At 42.3% G+C, this 15,710-nt stretch overlaps 1 protein-coding gene across 1 annotated transcript; it reads right to left on the reverse strand.

The window, feature by feature from the left end:
* Nucleotides 1-1,222: 1,222 nt before the first annotated feature.
* fam167b (family with sequence similarity 167 member B) lies at nt 1,223-11,848 on the reverse strand. The gene is made up of 2 exons (XM_043717139.2): nt 11,442-11,848; nt 1,223-2,079 (listed from the first exon to the last, which is right to left on the reverse strand). The coding sequence occupies exons 1-2, from the start codon at nt 11,736-11,738 to the stop codon at nt 1,816-1,818; spliced, it is 561 nt and encodes a 186-aa protein (XP_043573074.1). The 5' UTR covers nt 11,739-11,848; the 3' UTR covers nt 1,223-1,815.
* Nucleotides 11,849-15,710: the final 3,862 nt, after the last annotated feature.

A 15,710-nucleotide genomic window follows, 5' to 3' on the forward strand; every position in this document is an offset into this window, starting at 1 on the left:
GCTGCCTTCTTGAACCACTGCACATAGACCCACAATACTGTTAGGAAGGCCATTCCAGGATCTGTGTTGAAACTTTATTGCTGGAACAGCGCAGCAGGTCAGGCAGCATCCAGGGAACAGGAGATTCGACGTTTCGGGCACAGGCCCTTCTTCCTGAAGAAGGGCCTGTGCCCGAAACGTCGAATGTCCTGTTCCCTGGATGCTGCCTGACCTGCTGCGCTGTTCCAGCAATAAAGTTTCAACTTTGATCTCCAGCATCTGCAGACCTCACTTTCTCCTCCATTCCAGGATCTGACCCAGCAACAGCGAGGAAACAGTGATATATGTCAAGGATGGTGAGTGGCTTGGAAAGAAAATTGCAGGGGATGGTGTTGCCATGTACCTGCTGTACTTGTGCTTCTAGATGGAAGTGGTCATTGGTTTGGAAGGTGCTGTCTAAGGAGCTTTGGTGGATTTCTGCAGAGCATCTTGTATATAGTGACACTGCTGCTACTGAGTGTCAATGGTGAAGGGAGTGGATGTTTGTGGGTGTGGTGCCAATCAAGCGGGAGTTGCTTTGTCCTGGATGGTTTTGAGCTTCTTGAGTGCTGTTGAAGGTGCACCCATCCAGGCAAGTGGGGCATATTCCATCACATTATTATTCAAATTCTCATTTTACCAAATACACTAAACAAGTTGAACATTAAGAAATCTCCACATGGAGGTTGGTGCGGATTCCTGGTGACTTCAGCTCACTGTTTGCTCCAAAGAAACTCCATCTTGGTCACTGGGTGTTACCAACATCTGAGGGCAGGCTACACATGACCCACATCCACAGACATTGGCATCTGACCTGTGTCAGCCTCAAACAACTGTCCTGGGCCCATCTCTGATCCACTTCGAGGGCACTCTACCCCTTCAATGCTGCCCCTCGGGTTGCCCCGGTAACTCTCACTGTAACGCTGCAGCAAGAACACTGTGTGCTCAGGGACACCATCCATCCCCTACTCCAGCTCAGGACTGCCCCAGGCTGTATCTCTGGGATCTCCATCCCCTGTCACTCTGACCATTCCTGACTACTCACAGCAAGCTCTCAAAAAGTAGGATTTACTTTTAATTTCTGGTTGTCACCTTCACTACAATGCCATTGCCCACCAACAACAACATACTGGTACATTTTATTTGTACTTTTAGTGCTTCAGTTAACCACGATCTTTACGTCATGCAGAATGAAAATGAAAAGCACTTTATGATATAATTTTATTAGTTTTGAGGCTTTTTTTTTGGAAGTTTACTAATCAGACTGAAAAACGTTTTCTAATACAGTGCAGTGCCCAAGTTGGAATACCAGTATTTGATTTTACATAAGCATATTTCTAACCAAAATGTGAACAAAAATGCAGATAAATCTAATTATCTTTGTTATTGGCAGAGTAGATTATGATAAATGTTTATGTACAGAATATGTTGTAAGATTTAGGGGTGTGTTTGTCCATGTGTTGATAACGATGGCCCTTGAGAATTTAATGAGGCGTCCATCACCTTCATCACTAATAACATTCATCAGTGAGACAAAGCACAAAACAAATACAATGCACAGCTCCATCAGCATTACCCTCATCATCTCAGCTTCATTAAACTGCACAACCTTTAGTTCCACTCTGCATGTGACCCACAGGACTTTCCAAATTCATGTCATACGACTTCTAATTGAAGTGGAGTTGAAAATTGACTCCAGCTATAACTTACAGGTAATGTTGCAATGCACAATCCCCTCACAGTGTGATCAAACTTTTTTTTATTAATAGTCTAAAGATTAATCGACTCTATCTTAGATCAGGAAAGAGAGAACCTTCTGGAGTTAATGTTCATTTTAGTCACTCCGATATGTTTAAGTGGTGTGGAAAGACTGAATACAGCTTTCAGGGGAATATCCAAGAGTAAGTCTGACTCTTCTTCACATTCCTCCAGTTCGTACGTTACATCATCCAACATCTCCTTGTGCTGATGACAGATCTGCTCCACCTTTAGTCTGTGAATCTCTCTCCTGAGACAAATTAGCTTCCGAGCAAGCTGATGATCTGAAGACTGCATCTCTCGCTGAAAGAACAAAGCAAAGCTATAAATATTTACCAATGAAAGCATTCTTATTTTTAAGAGAAGTCAAACCAAATGGATAAAATATTAACAGTATTTAATTTAAAAGATGGTTCCATGAACCATTTAATTGCTCGTAGCAAAACTTTAGTCAAAGCCAGATAAGATTTTATTTAACTTTTTGGGAGTCAAAAATACAGATCACTATATCTCAGATCTGCAGATAAAATCACTGGATTTTTGATAATTCCATCTGTGCTGCTTCTCTGAATGTATTGGCTATTGGTCACATTCTCATGCGCTTTCCCTGCAATCCTTTAAAATTTTGATGTTTTAAAAAGATTTATCGATTTCTCTTTTATGAGTTTTTAGTGTTTCTGGATAGAGCCGCCTTTCCCCTTGGGCACTACATTGCCTAATGTGTCTACATCAAAAAAACACTTAGAACAGCAACAGTGGCAACTTGCATTTACATGGCACTTTTAACATAAGAAAACCAACTGGGCATTTTGTAAGAGCAAAAGTTGGAGAAGGAATAGATCATAGCCTTTTGGGCCTGCTCCAATATCAACATGACCATGGCCTCTACTCCACTTTCCTGCTTGTTCCCATGATTCCCTATTGTTTAACATTGTGTTTATCTCAGATTGGAATCTCTTCACAGAAGTGGAATTAGAAAACCATTCACATTAAACTAAATAAGGATACAGGTGGCCAAAACACCACTCCAAAGGTCTGGTTTTAAGAAGCATATCAAAGGAGGGGAGAGGGGAGGAGAAGGCGAGATAGTAGACAGTAAAGCTTCCGGAGGTGGCTGAAGAGTTGCAGAGTGCTCAAGAGGCAGTCATTGGAGGAGCACAGATACCTTGATAGCTTTTGTTTTAAATTCACTAGTAGGACATTAGTGTTGCTGGCTGGGTCAGCATTTTATACTCATCTCTAGTTACCCTTGAGAAGATGGTGATGAGCTGCCTTCTTGAACCACTGCAGTCCATGTGGTTAAAAGGCAGAGTTTAGCAAATTCCTGAAGAAGGGCTTATGCCCGAAACGTCGATTCTCCTACTCCTTGGATGCTGCCTGACCTGCTGCGCTTTTCCAGCAACACATTTTTCAGCAGAGTTTAGCAAACTGTCTGGTTATTTTTTAACTAATGATCAGAACTTTATGCTGTCCAGATACCAACATCACAGAGCAGGAAAATATCTTTAATTTCTAATCATGATTCTAGCTCTGTGGAGTAAAGATTAACTATACCTTTACTCTGAAATTAGTTACTGAACAAGTAGGGGAGGCACCATGTTATAGTGTTGCCAGATCATAGGGAGGTGGACCATGGATGTACTTGCATTTAATAAAACCAGGTGGTATTCATTCACCTGAATACAATCCTAATCTTCCTACATGGTGGCTGTTAGTGACCAGAACGCTAGTAGAAAGGAGTGTCAAAAGCAAAGCCCAGCAGCTGTAAAGTGCTATGAGGGAGGAATGAGGCCAGCCCAATGAGACAAACACAGAACGGGGGGTGATACCTGATGGGAAGCTCACAGCAACAGGTAGCAGCAGGGGACAGAGACCCAGTTGGGCACCAGACAGTAGATAGCAAGAGCCCATGGAGTGAGCAGCATGAGCTTTAGTCAGCCACAGAGAGTAATGAGGTAATGTATATCAGAGGGAAAACAGTGCAAGAGAGGAAACTCGCAGAAGCTGAAAATGAGCAAGAAAACAAAATGGTTTAGGTTGTCATCACTCACATAGCAAGTATATCCAATGATGGGAAAAGTCTTGCCTTTACCAGACCATTTAGACCATGCAGCAATCCCTGACCAGATAGATAACAGGGAAACTGGCCCTGGCCACATCTGAGCAAATACCGCACTGCCTCGGGCCTTGATAAAAAGCCAGGCAAATTTCATGAGCAAGTATGCAATCAGCTGCAGAGTGAATGCCATCCTCATCAGACAAAGCATAAATGAAGAAAATGTAAAATACAATGATGAGGAAACACAGGCGTTTAACTCGTGCTTCAGACTAAGGCACAATCCCAATATGGATCCAGCAAAGTTTAATTCGTGCAATCAGGAACCAGAAAGGGCCATTATTCAATTGTTTAATGATTTATACACTTTGCAAATAAGTGCCAGTATGAATCTTTAAAAGGTAAGCTCTAATGGGAACAGGGTTTTGGATGAAGCTCTGTCAGAATTTGTACAGTCTGAAGAAGACCTGATATTATCTAATTAGAGTCGAGAGTGTGTTGCTGAAAAAGCACAGCAGGTCAGGAAGCATCTGAGGACGAGGAGAATTGACATTTCAGGCTGGAACCCTTCATCATGATGAAGGGCTCTGGCCCGAAACGTCGATTTCCCCTGCTCCTCAGACTCTGTGCTTTTCCAGCAACACACTCTCAACTCTGATCTCCATCTGCAGACCTCACTTTCTCCATTACCTAATTAAGCTGCACTTTGCAAATAGACTATCCTGTTTAACATGGACAAGCAGGAGGGGTGATTTGAATTATTTTATTGTTAACTTCTTCTGTCTATAACAGAGGTGAGTTTTAATTTATTTTCTTTTGTCATTTTCTTTTCCCTTTTAAAATAGAGGTGATGTGTTTCATCAACTCTGTTTGTGAATTCCAATTTACAAAATGACCCACAGCAAATTCTCTCGGGTTAAAACAAAATAGGTCTTATTAACCCATTCAAAATTCAAAGGAATGGCTTGCAGTGCACTCTCACACACACACTCACACACACTCTCACACACACACACACACTCACTCACTCACACACTCACACACACACACACACTCACACTCACACACACACTCACACTCACACACACACACTCTCACACACACACACTCACACACACGCACACACAATCACACACTCTCACACACACACACACTCTCACACACACACTCACACACACACACACTCTCACACACACTCACACACACACACACACTCACACACACACACACAGACACACACACTCACACACACACACACACAGTTCAGTGGAGGTTTCTCAGTTGAGTGTGGACAGAAGTCAATCTTGCAGAAGCTCAGATGCATTGCATTAGAGTTGAACGTGTAATACTTGTAAATTGGGAATCGGTTCACCTTGCTGGCAAAATAAAGAATATTTTCCAGAATCCAGACTTATGAGAGAGATTAAGATCAGAAACAGGTGTTAGTTAAGCCTGGGATTGTTTATGTGATCTACTTTTCTGTTTTAATAGCAGACTGACTAATAATTAAAGCTGTTCAAAACCCAACAGTTTCAGTCACTGACTGCAGTTTAAAATTAGGTTTTGAGACACTAACTATGATATCTACATGCCAGAAATGATCTTGTGGGTCCACATGCTGCACCCCCACCCCCCACCCTACCCCCTAAGGCTATCTCTTGGCTTTTGGTAACTCTTGCATCTTAGACAGTTGTAACCTGATGGGATCAATTTTTAAACCTCAGTGTTATAGGTGGAAATGTTGAATGATTTCATCAAACCACCTGAAAATAGTCTATATTATGTTATATGTGGCCTTCAGTATCACTGGTGAGTCAGGTTTGGCATTGTTGTGGAGCTTTCCTAACACAACATGAACCAGAAACAATGACGGACAGGCAGCCCTCCTCATTCTGTGACTGCTTTCTCTCGGAGATGGTGAGAACCTTTCGGTTCACAAACGTGACCAAGTTGACAATGATGGTTTGGCTCCAGGGCAGTGCACTTTTACCGGTGTATTGTCCAGACATTGCCTTGCTTGTATTCTTTTTTTTTACTTGGCCTCTTGCTGGATTTAAATTGCTACTATCGAACACAGAATGAGCAAGTTGGCTGCTTCTAGAAATTCCCCACAATTAGCAGACAAAAGCAAACTCAGTATCTCTCTGGAATGTTCGACTTTATGTTCTTATGAACCTGTTTCATTCACTGGCCACATCGGGGATTAAACTGGACTAATTTCCAACACAGCCAGACATTAATGATGAAACTCCATCCCCGTACTCAAAGGATGAGGATGCTAATCTTTCACTCGCTTTGAAAAATGCCTAGAAGAAGTGGAGAACAGGTTGTTCCAAGGATATCAGGAACCAGCTATTATGGACTAGACCAAACCCCCTCAACATATATTAAGGAGATAGGCCAGACCCTAACTTTTTCTTGTTTAAAGATAAGTGTAAGATGTGCATTCCAGATGCAATTCAATTGGTCAAATTATTTAAATTTAAACAAAACACACTTTATTTTTGTATTACAGTTAAAATATAGAAAAAAAGAAAATTAGCTTAACTGTAACTCTATCAAAATGCTTAACAAAATAATATTCATATTAAGTACTACAAATTAACTGAAAGAATATAGTAAGATCCCATAAACACACCCCTGGCAAAGGCAAATTCAGTAAAATAGATTGTCTCACATGCAATTCTAGCAGCAGGAAGAGAACCCAGCTTTTAACTGTAACAAAGAGAGGAATAAAAGCTTCCACATCCAGCCTCGAGACCCCAGTAACTGCTGAAAGCTAAAACTAAAAATCCTGGTTCTGTGGGAGCTTGACCCCACCCATTCAGGCTGCTGCTATTGTTCTAATTTTAAAAAGACCCAAGATATTACCAGCTGTTACTTTATTGGCTTTGTACCTCTGTATCAACCTTGCATTATGAAAAAAGAGGACAAATGGCACCTCTTAAAGCCATAGTATTGTCATACAGCCACTAGGTGAAGTTCAACATTTTAATTTGCTCTTTAGGAGAGAGTGAGAGAAAATGTAATGTTCACAGAGGCAGATCATTGATTGGATGAAGAACTCCTTGATCTGGTCACATTCTTTGACCATGAAGGTGATCTAGTGCATGCTGCATCAGTTGAGGAGTTCCACCCCTTCAATGAAGAAAGAGAATGGAGAAATATGTTTTTGATTCCACTGAACCCACCAATCACAAGCAGCAACCATTGAGGGTGGTTAACAAACGCTATCCATGATCTTCAATTCTGACCAGGAATCCCAAAGCTGCTAATGAGCATCCCAAAATTATTAACACAGGGAATAGTCAATTGAGTTTCATCAGAAATCTGGGAAAGAACTCAAGGGTTCTCTCATTAAAGAGATGGAATGCCAAACTATAGAATGTCTTGGGATAAAGAGTGGCTTGGAGAGCCTTAAAATTCAGCATCAACAGGAGTTTTGATTTTGGATCTCCAGCATCCAATGTTTTGCCTCTATTCAAGAATTAAACTGAGGCTTGCCTGCCCTGTCAGGTGGATGTGAAAGATTCCATGGTACTATTTCAAGAAGAATAGGAGTGTGTCCCTTTGTGACCTTGAGCAAATATTTCTCCTTCAACCAATATCATGAACACAGAGTGTCTGATCATTAATCCATCACTCTCTGTGCCTTTTTTTTTGCAAATTAGCTGCTCCGCATCTATGCAGAAGTAAGTACAATTCAAAAGTTCAGAAATATTTGTTAGTTGAAAGAGGCTATATGAATGTAATTTTTATTTTAATTTGCATGTTTTAATTCAGTCCACTCCCTTCCTTATTCATGGTCAGGGAGTGCAACAGCTGAAACAAAGGAGGGAGAAAGAAATGTTTTTGAGATCATTTCTTAGACCAGCATGTTCTGAAACTAGCAAGAGAACAGATTTGGTAAAAGATTTGGTATTGTGTAATGTGACAGGACTAAATACTGACATCAGAGTAAAGGCACCTTCACTCAATAAAGTTATTAGAATTGATCTTTAATGAAGCTACAGCTGGACACTTTGAAAAGTAAAGATATTTAGGAAGAGTCTGAATGGTTTTGTGTAAGAGAAAACATTGACACAAGGGGTGGTACAGTGGCTCAGTGGTTAGCACTACTGCCCCACAGCATCAGGGACCTGGGTTTGACCCCAGCCTTGGATGACTGTTTGTGTGGGATTTGCATATTGTCCCCATGTCTGGGTGAGTTTCCTCCCACAATCCAAAGATATATAGGTTAGGTGGATTAGCTACGGGGAATGCAGGCATGGGTCTGTGTGGGATGCTCTTTAGGGGGTCTGTTTGGGCCGAATGGCCTGCTTTCACACTGTGGGGCTTCTATGGTTCCATTTATTGGAGTTTTTGAATGAGTTGGATGCACTGTAGAGAAAGAGGAGCCTATTAAAAACTATATTTGCATTTGATAGGATTATGGATGTCAAATAGAAGTACATGGTGTAAGGGGCTAACATAAGGACATAGGGAGAGGATTGGCTGGCCAGCAGAACAGACAAGTTATAAATGGTTCTTTGACCAATTAGCAGATACAATGAATGGAGTCCTAGACAGTTTTGTGCTGTGCTGGGGCCTCGGCTCTTCACAAGCTATAATCAATTAAATAAGAGAAGGTAACTAAATTTGTAGATGCCACCAAGATAGGTTGAAAGTACATTGCAAGGAGGATGTAAGAGCAAACAAATATCAATGGGATGAGCAAGTGAGCAAAACTCTAGCAGATGCAGTATAATGTTGGAAAATGTGAATTGTTCACTTTCACAGAAAGAATAAATGAAGAGTATTATTTAAATGGAGAATGGAAGTGGAGAGGGATCTTAGTGTTCGTGTGCATGAGTCACAAAAAGTTAGTATGAAACTACAGCTAGGAATTAAAAAGGCAAATGGAATGCTATTCTTTATTACAAGATGAATTGAACATAAATGTCACAATGTTATGCTTCAGAGATAAAGGGAATTACCACCACAGGTGCATAATGGGCTCTGAAAATATTTGTCTAAATTAACAAATGTTAATAATAAAAACACTATTATAAACAATATTAACTAAAGCCAATCCAAAATGACCAAATGACCAATGATTTTAACCCTGTTTGAATGAATTGAAAGGGTCAGGGATGTGGATTGGTGTTGAGTGTATTAAAATCACATTGGGTGACCCCCACATTCTGGACTCCTCATTCAGTGGAATCAATTGTCACAGCTTTTAATCCAGAATCCTTTCCATTTCTCAATGGTCATAAATATCAGAGAGTTAGTGGAAATGGCCTTAATGTCCAATTGTTCTGGGAAGGAATTCTTCCAAAGAAATACATTCTTGCTTGTAGTAACTATAATTACTGTGAGAAAAGTTTGTTGAGAAACAGTAAAGGGGGAGAGGAATGGGAAAAAAAAATGAATAGATGGCAAATTCCATTAGGATAGAGACTGAAAAGTTGGTTTTGGGGTGGGGGGGGGGGGGGGTATGATGAATGGAAGTTCCAACATGGTAATGTCAGAGGGACAGTGCCAGTAACTGGGCAGTATATGGAGACTAGCTTTGGGCACTGAAGAAGGAATTGAGGGCAGATTGAGCTGGGTGAAGATGGAGAATATCACTGAAACAGGAAGATTGCGAGTTTGAAACGTGTTGCAAATTTTCACTCCACCAGTATGTTAAACCAATTTCAAATCAAATTCACATCAGATACCTGATGGCTCAAGGATCTTATCCCTCACTCCAAAGGCTCCCTGCCTTCATCCCTGATGAAGGGCTTTTGCCCGAAATGTCAATTTTCCTGCTCCTCGGATGCTGCCTGACCTGCTGTGCTTTTCCAGCACCACTCTTGTGTACAAGATGATTAGGGGGTTAGATAGGGTTGACAGTGTGAACCTTTTCCCGCGTATGGAGTCGGGTATTACAAGGGGGCATAGCTTTAAATTAAGGGGGGGTAGATATAGGACTGAAGTTAGGGGTAGGTTCTTCACTCAGCGAGTCGTAAGTTCATGGAATGCCCTGCCAGTAGCAGTGGTGGACTCTCCCTCTTTATGGGCATTTAAGCGGGCATTGGATAGGTATATGGAGGATAGTGGGTTAGTATAGGTTAGGTGGGCTTGGATCGGCGCAACATCGAGGGCCAAAGGGCCTGTACTGCGCTGTATTCTTCTATGTTCTATGTTCTATGTTCTAATCTAGGCTCAAGCATCATGTAAAACAAATAATGAGTCAATCTTAAGATCTAGCCTGCAGGGTCTTGTGGGCACATTGGTAGTGTCTCTGACTCTGATCCAACCTGCTCCGGAGGTGTGGGAAAACATCTCTGAACAGATTGTTTAGAAAAATAGGTATACACATTGTCTGAAGGTGTTTGTGGTGCCCACCTCCAGATTGGAGAGTCTGGGTTCAAGTCCCAACAACTCCAGCAGTATCACAGTGTGTCTGAGCAGGCTGATTAAAACTACCTGTACCCATTCTGAGGAGGCTTTTGTGGTATTGCCCCTATCTCGGAGCCAGGAGCTGTGTAATAACACTTCTGAACAGTTTGATGAAAACACCTATTCTCATTTTGAAAATGTTCCCAATTGATGATACGGGAGGTGGTCCTCCGACATTAATAACAAAAAGACTCACGTAAAGCATTTGACCAAAGTTTTTGAATCATTGATTGCTCAGCGGAAGATGTAAATAACTCAGTCCCCAAAGTGCATCTACAACGGAGGAGTCTGGAGTAAAGAACCGGTGGGGGTGGAGGGGTGGGTCTGCAGTTCCTACTGAGGGGCTGCTCTGCCCTGAGCTGTTCACGCGGAAGTTCGGCTTGAAGTGATGCTGCCTTACTCTGGGAGAGGAAATGCTGGAGAATCCTTCCTTAATGGGAGCAGTGGGAGCTGGGGAATTCAATGTCAGAGCTAACCCCGCGGAGGGGCTGCAAGTTTACACACGGTTCAGACAGAGTCTCAATCCCCTTTTCAAATCCAGTCTGGGAGCCCTTCCCTTGCCTCCAGCTACATCCGACTCTGCAAACGGTGACTTTCTGGTTCAATAGGAGCGGACGAGGCAGCTGCTACTGGAGGGTCCATTCTGCAGTGACCACCCGGGCCACAGGACACAGGGCAAACACTCAGGGCCGGCCCAGCAATGTCAGGAAATGAATGGGAGAGTCCGCTCAGTGAAACAAAAGCCCGGGCTGCTCAGTGACAGTAACACTGACGGGAGATTGGAGGCTCAGGCTGAGTGTGGGGTCTGAGCTCCTTACTCCTCAGCCAGAGCACAGCGAGCAGCCTGGGGGAACCTGCCTGGGCTCAGAGCAGACAGGGACCGGTGTGCTGCCAAAAACAACAACAGGGAGAGGCAGCTTTTCACATGGTAGGCAGGCAGCTGTCTGTCTGTGAGATCATTGGAGTTCTGTCTGATCTCCAAACCGACAGGTAAGCTCCAGCAGGGAGCACACTGTGTTGCGTGTTCTTAAAAGTTTTTGTTGTTATCAAAAAAAAGTTGAGAGGTGATTAGATTCTTTGTCGGTAAATCACATGGCCATTTTGGTTATCAAATGCTCCCCCCCCCCCCCCCCCCCCCCGTAGGATCTGTCATCCTGGTTAATGACTCTCCAATACTCACCAGCTCCTTCCTGAGCCATTCCAACGCCTCTCCGATATTGGCGAAGCCACAGATGCTGGTGAGGGAGATGTCATTGTTGCTGCTCACTCCCTGGCTCAGGGTGATGTTACTGTCACTGCCTGGTCCTGACTGGACCTGCCAGCTCTCGCCACTTTTCCAAGGCTCGCTCTCCAGTTTCTGCTGCCATTCCGCGAACGAGGGTCTGCGCGTCTGCAAATTTAACTTTGCAGTTAGCGCCTTCACCCGGCTCAGGTGGTCATCTGGCTCCGGGTCAGCTACTGCTGCTAGCGGTTCCATCTCTGTGCCCGGGGAACAGGCACACTGTCCACCGAGAGGCTGGAGGTAACACTGAATCAGGAAGCTCAGCTCAGACTCACTCTGTAACTGCCTGATAGTCTTTCACAGAACCGCCCTGTCAGCTTAAAGGGACCATACAGAGCCCTTCCCACTTTCTATCCTTTAAATCCAAACCTTTGGACAATACACAATAGTCTATCTCTGTTGCCTTTCTACGGGGGAAAAAAGACAATGGGAAGCAGAGTTTTGGATGTTTGCAAATATAGAGAGTAGAAAGTGGGAGTGCATTAGAACAGCAGAGTCTAGAACGGTCAAAGGCATGAAGGAGGACTTCAGGAGCAGATGAACTGAGACGGGACAAAATTAGTCAATACAGTGTATTGCAGAGATGGAAATAAGGACTATAATTAGGGTAACATATGAGAAACTAAGCAGGTTCAGATTTTGTGGATTTGAAAGAAGTCTGGCAACTTACAGTTTTGAATGGAATAGAATATTACATGTGGTCATTGGGTAAAAATATATTCTTTCTCTCACGTACACACACATACAGCTCCACACATACAGCTACACACACATACAGCTGCACACACACACATATACATACAGTTACACACATACAGCTACACACATACAGCTGCACACACACATACACAACTACACACATACATACAGCTACACACACCCATACATACATACAGCTGCACACACATATACATACAGCTACACATACCCGTACAGCTCCACACACATACAGCTACACACACACATATGGCTACATACACACATATAGCCACACACACACACACACACACATATACATAGAGCTACACACACCCATACTGTGCACATACATATACATACAGCTACACATACCTATACAGCTGCACACACATACATATACATACAGCTACACACATATACATACAGCTACACATACCCATACAGCTACACACACATACAGATACACACACACATACAGCTACATACACACATACTGCCGCACATACACACACATATGCATACAGCTACACACACATACAGCTACACACATATACATGCAGCTGCACACACACCCATACAGCTGCACACACACATATAGCTGTGCGCACACACATATAGCTGCACACACAGCTACATACATACAGCTGCACACACACATTTGCACATACAGTTACACACACCCATATAGCTGTACACACGCATACAGCTACACACAGCCACACAGCTGCACACAGCTACAAACACACATATACAGCTACAAACACACATACAGCTGCACACATATACAGACATACAGCTACACAAACCCATACAGCTGCACACACACATACATACAGCTACACACACAAACATACATATAGCTGCAAACACATACACATATACATACAGCTACACACACATATCTACACACACAGTTACACACACACAGAGCTACACACACAGACAGCTACACACACACATACACACACATGCAGCTGTGCGCACGCACACACAGACTTACAGCTGCACATAGGACTGGAATAAGGAGAGCAGTGTGAAAAATACTGTAGGCCCTGGAGATTGGAAATAAGAACAGAAAGTGCTGAAAAAACTCTGCAGATTTGGCAGTACTGGTGAAGAGAGAAAGAAAATTAATGTATTGAGTCCATATGACCCTTTTTTCAGAATGGATTCAGTCTTGAAGAAGAGTCATATCGAACTTGAAACAGTTTCTCTCCACAGAAGCTGCCAGACCTGCTGAGTTTCTTCAACATTTTCTGTTTTCATTAATGTTGAATGTATCCCTGCTTTTGTAAAACTCTCCAAAATCATACAGCCAGTTCCAGAGGAAGAAAGTGACCACTCCACACCAATGGACACTGACCACACACACTTACTAAACCATGACACTGACCATAGACAATGACCATGGAAACTGAACACAGAGGCTGCAGCCATATTATCCTCTGCCTCAGTGTCATTGGATATTTGGAGGTGCACTCTGCAAAATTATTGTGATGTGCAAAGGCACCCAGAGAAAACAAAGGTCTATGGAAACGCAAGAAGGAACACAGAATCCAGACGTCATCCAGTTAATGTTAAGTAATAAATTATGTCTGACATATGTATTACACTCCTCTCCTTCAGGTGCTAATTTTACACATGCACCAATCTTGGCCCCAAAACTCCCCACCTTGTTAGAACAACACCTTGTTCTCAAATCTTGTATCCATTCTGCTGCTTAAGATGCCAATGTATTTGTTCCCTTGTCTTTCCTCTTGCTCTATTACCCGTAATTTACAAACTTTTCACAATCCAGTGTTTAAGGTTGTTCATGATTGTTTGATTATGTTATTAAAAATACGCTGGTGATAGGCAATGTTTGATTAAGTACAGGCCAAGAGCCAGAGAACACTAGTGTAGCAGTATCATTCATCTCTCCCATCCTTATGACTAGGGTTCAATTCCTGGGTGATGCAGAACAATTTTACAGTGAAATTTTTTTTAAAAAGCATTTCATAATTATTTCCAAGTATTGCAATTAATTCCAGCACAGTACCCCTCTCTTCCTCTGCTTTTCCATCCCCACCCTTGCCAATACAGGGCAATATGACATAACGCTGGTTTCCCTACTGCCCAGCCAGATGGTCAATATTCAAGTCAGGTTGTGATGGTTACAGAGATGTCACAACATGCCTAAGCAGGTTGCTTAAACATTTTCATTTCATTCTTTCTATAGGATATCAGTTGGAAATCTGAGAGAGGTCTGTGTTACTGCAGACTGTGAATAAACACAATAACACAGACTTGGGTCAGTGAGTTGCCTTGTACTTTATCAAATGGCTTGATCCATGTTACACAATGTCTCCCTCCTAAGCACTTGTCCGAAACATTGCTGTTGGATCTTCACAATTATCAACAAAAGATTTCTCTGTGTGCCTACTTTTCTCAAAATTTTCCCATTAATTGTGTGCTGTCCAGTTAATATCTCTGTTGCCTTGAATTTATCTTCTATTTTCTTGCTTATCTTCTAATTATCCATATCGGAACAGTGACCAGACATTTCATTTTAGTAATTTATTTCTGCTTTCTAGACAGATACTTTCATTTCTAAAGAAAGCTGATATTTTTGTGAATATTACAGTATACTTTAATTACATTTATGGCAAGTGTTTTCTCCTGGTAATGTTTTCCGTTCTCTGTAAATAGTGGAAGCAGGATGTGCTATTCCCTTGTTACATGCAATTAAATAAACCACACACAACTTCTGTTCAAATCACAAGATCTGGTTCATACAGCAAGTGGTTGCTCACAATCTGAAAGGTCATCCAGATTGCCAAAAAGAAAAAAACATCTCGACAAAACAGAATAAAACCAACCCTCTGAATTGTGTTTGCTCTCATTATGAAGTACTTTAACGTACTTTCAAGCCAGGTGATCAACCCTAGTTCAATGGAGAGTGCAGGAGGACATGTCGTGGACATTCCTGATGAAGAGATTATGTGCAAAACATTGACTCTTCTTGTCCTCGGATGCTGCCTGACCTGCTGAACTTTTCCAGCACCACACATTTTGACACTGACATCAGGAGCAGCATCAGGCATTCCTAAAAATGAGGTGTCAACCTGGTAAAGCTACCAAACAGGACAACTTGCATGCCAAACAGCATAAACAGTGAGTCTTAGATGGAGCTAAGTGATCCCGCAACCAACAGATCAGATCTAAGTTCTGCAGTCCTGCCATGTCCAGTTGTGAATGGTGTGGACAATTAAACAACTCACTGGAGGAGGAGGCTCCACAAATATCCCCAACCTCAATGATGGAAGAGCCCATCACATCAGTGTAAAAGATAAGGCTGAAGCATTCACAACAATTTTCAGCCAGAAATGCTGATTGAATGATCTATCTCAGCCCCCTCCTGAGGTTCCCACATTACAGATTCAAAATGCTCTACATGATATTAAGAAATGCTGGAGGCACTGGATACTG

Source organism: Chiloscyllium plagiosum, unplaced genomic scaffold (genome assembly GCF_037043375.1).
Source record: "Chiloscyllium plagiosum isolate Xiang-an unplaced genomic scaffold, Cpla_swu_hap1 HiC_scaffold_30, whole genome shotgun sequence".
Taxonomy (NCBI): domain Eukaryota; kingdom Metazoa; phylum Chordata; class Chondrichthyes; order Orectolobiformes; family Hemiscylliidae; genus Chiloscyllium; species Chiloscyllium plagiosum.

Excerpts from the sequence above, each read along its gene's own strand:
- fam167b (XM_043717139.2), bottom strand. The coding sequence starts at position 11,738 with ATGGAACCGCTAGCAGCAGTAGCTGACCCGGAGCCAGATGACCACCTG. Across the intron at positions 2,080-11,441 it reads AATGGCTCAGGAAGGAGCTG|CGAGAGATGCAGTCTTCAGA; the intron begins GTGAGTATTGGA and ends TTGTTCTTTCAG.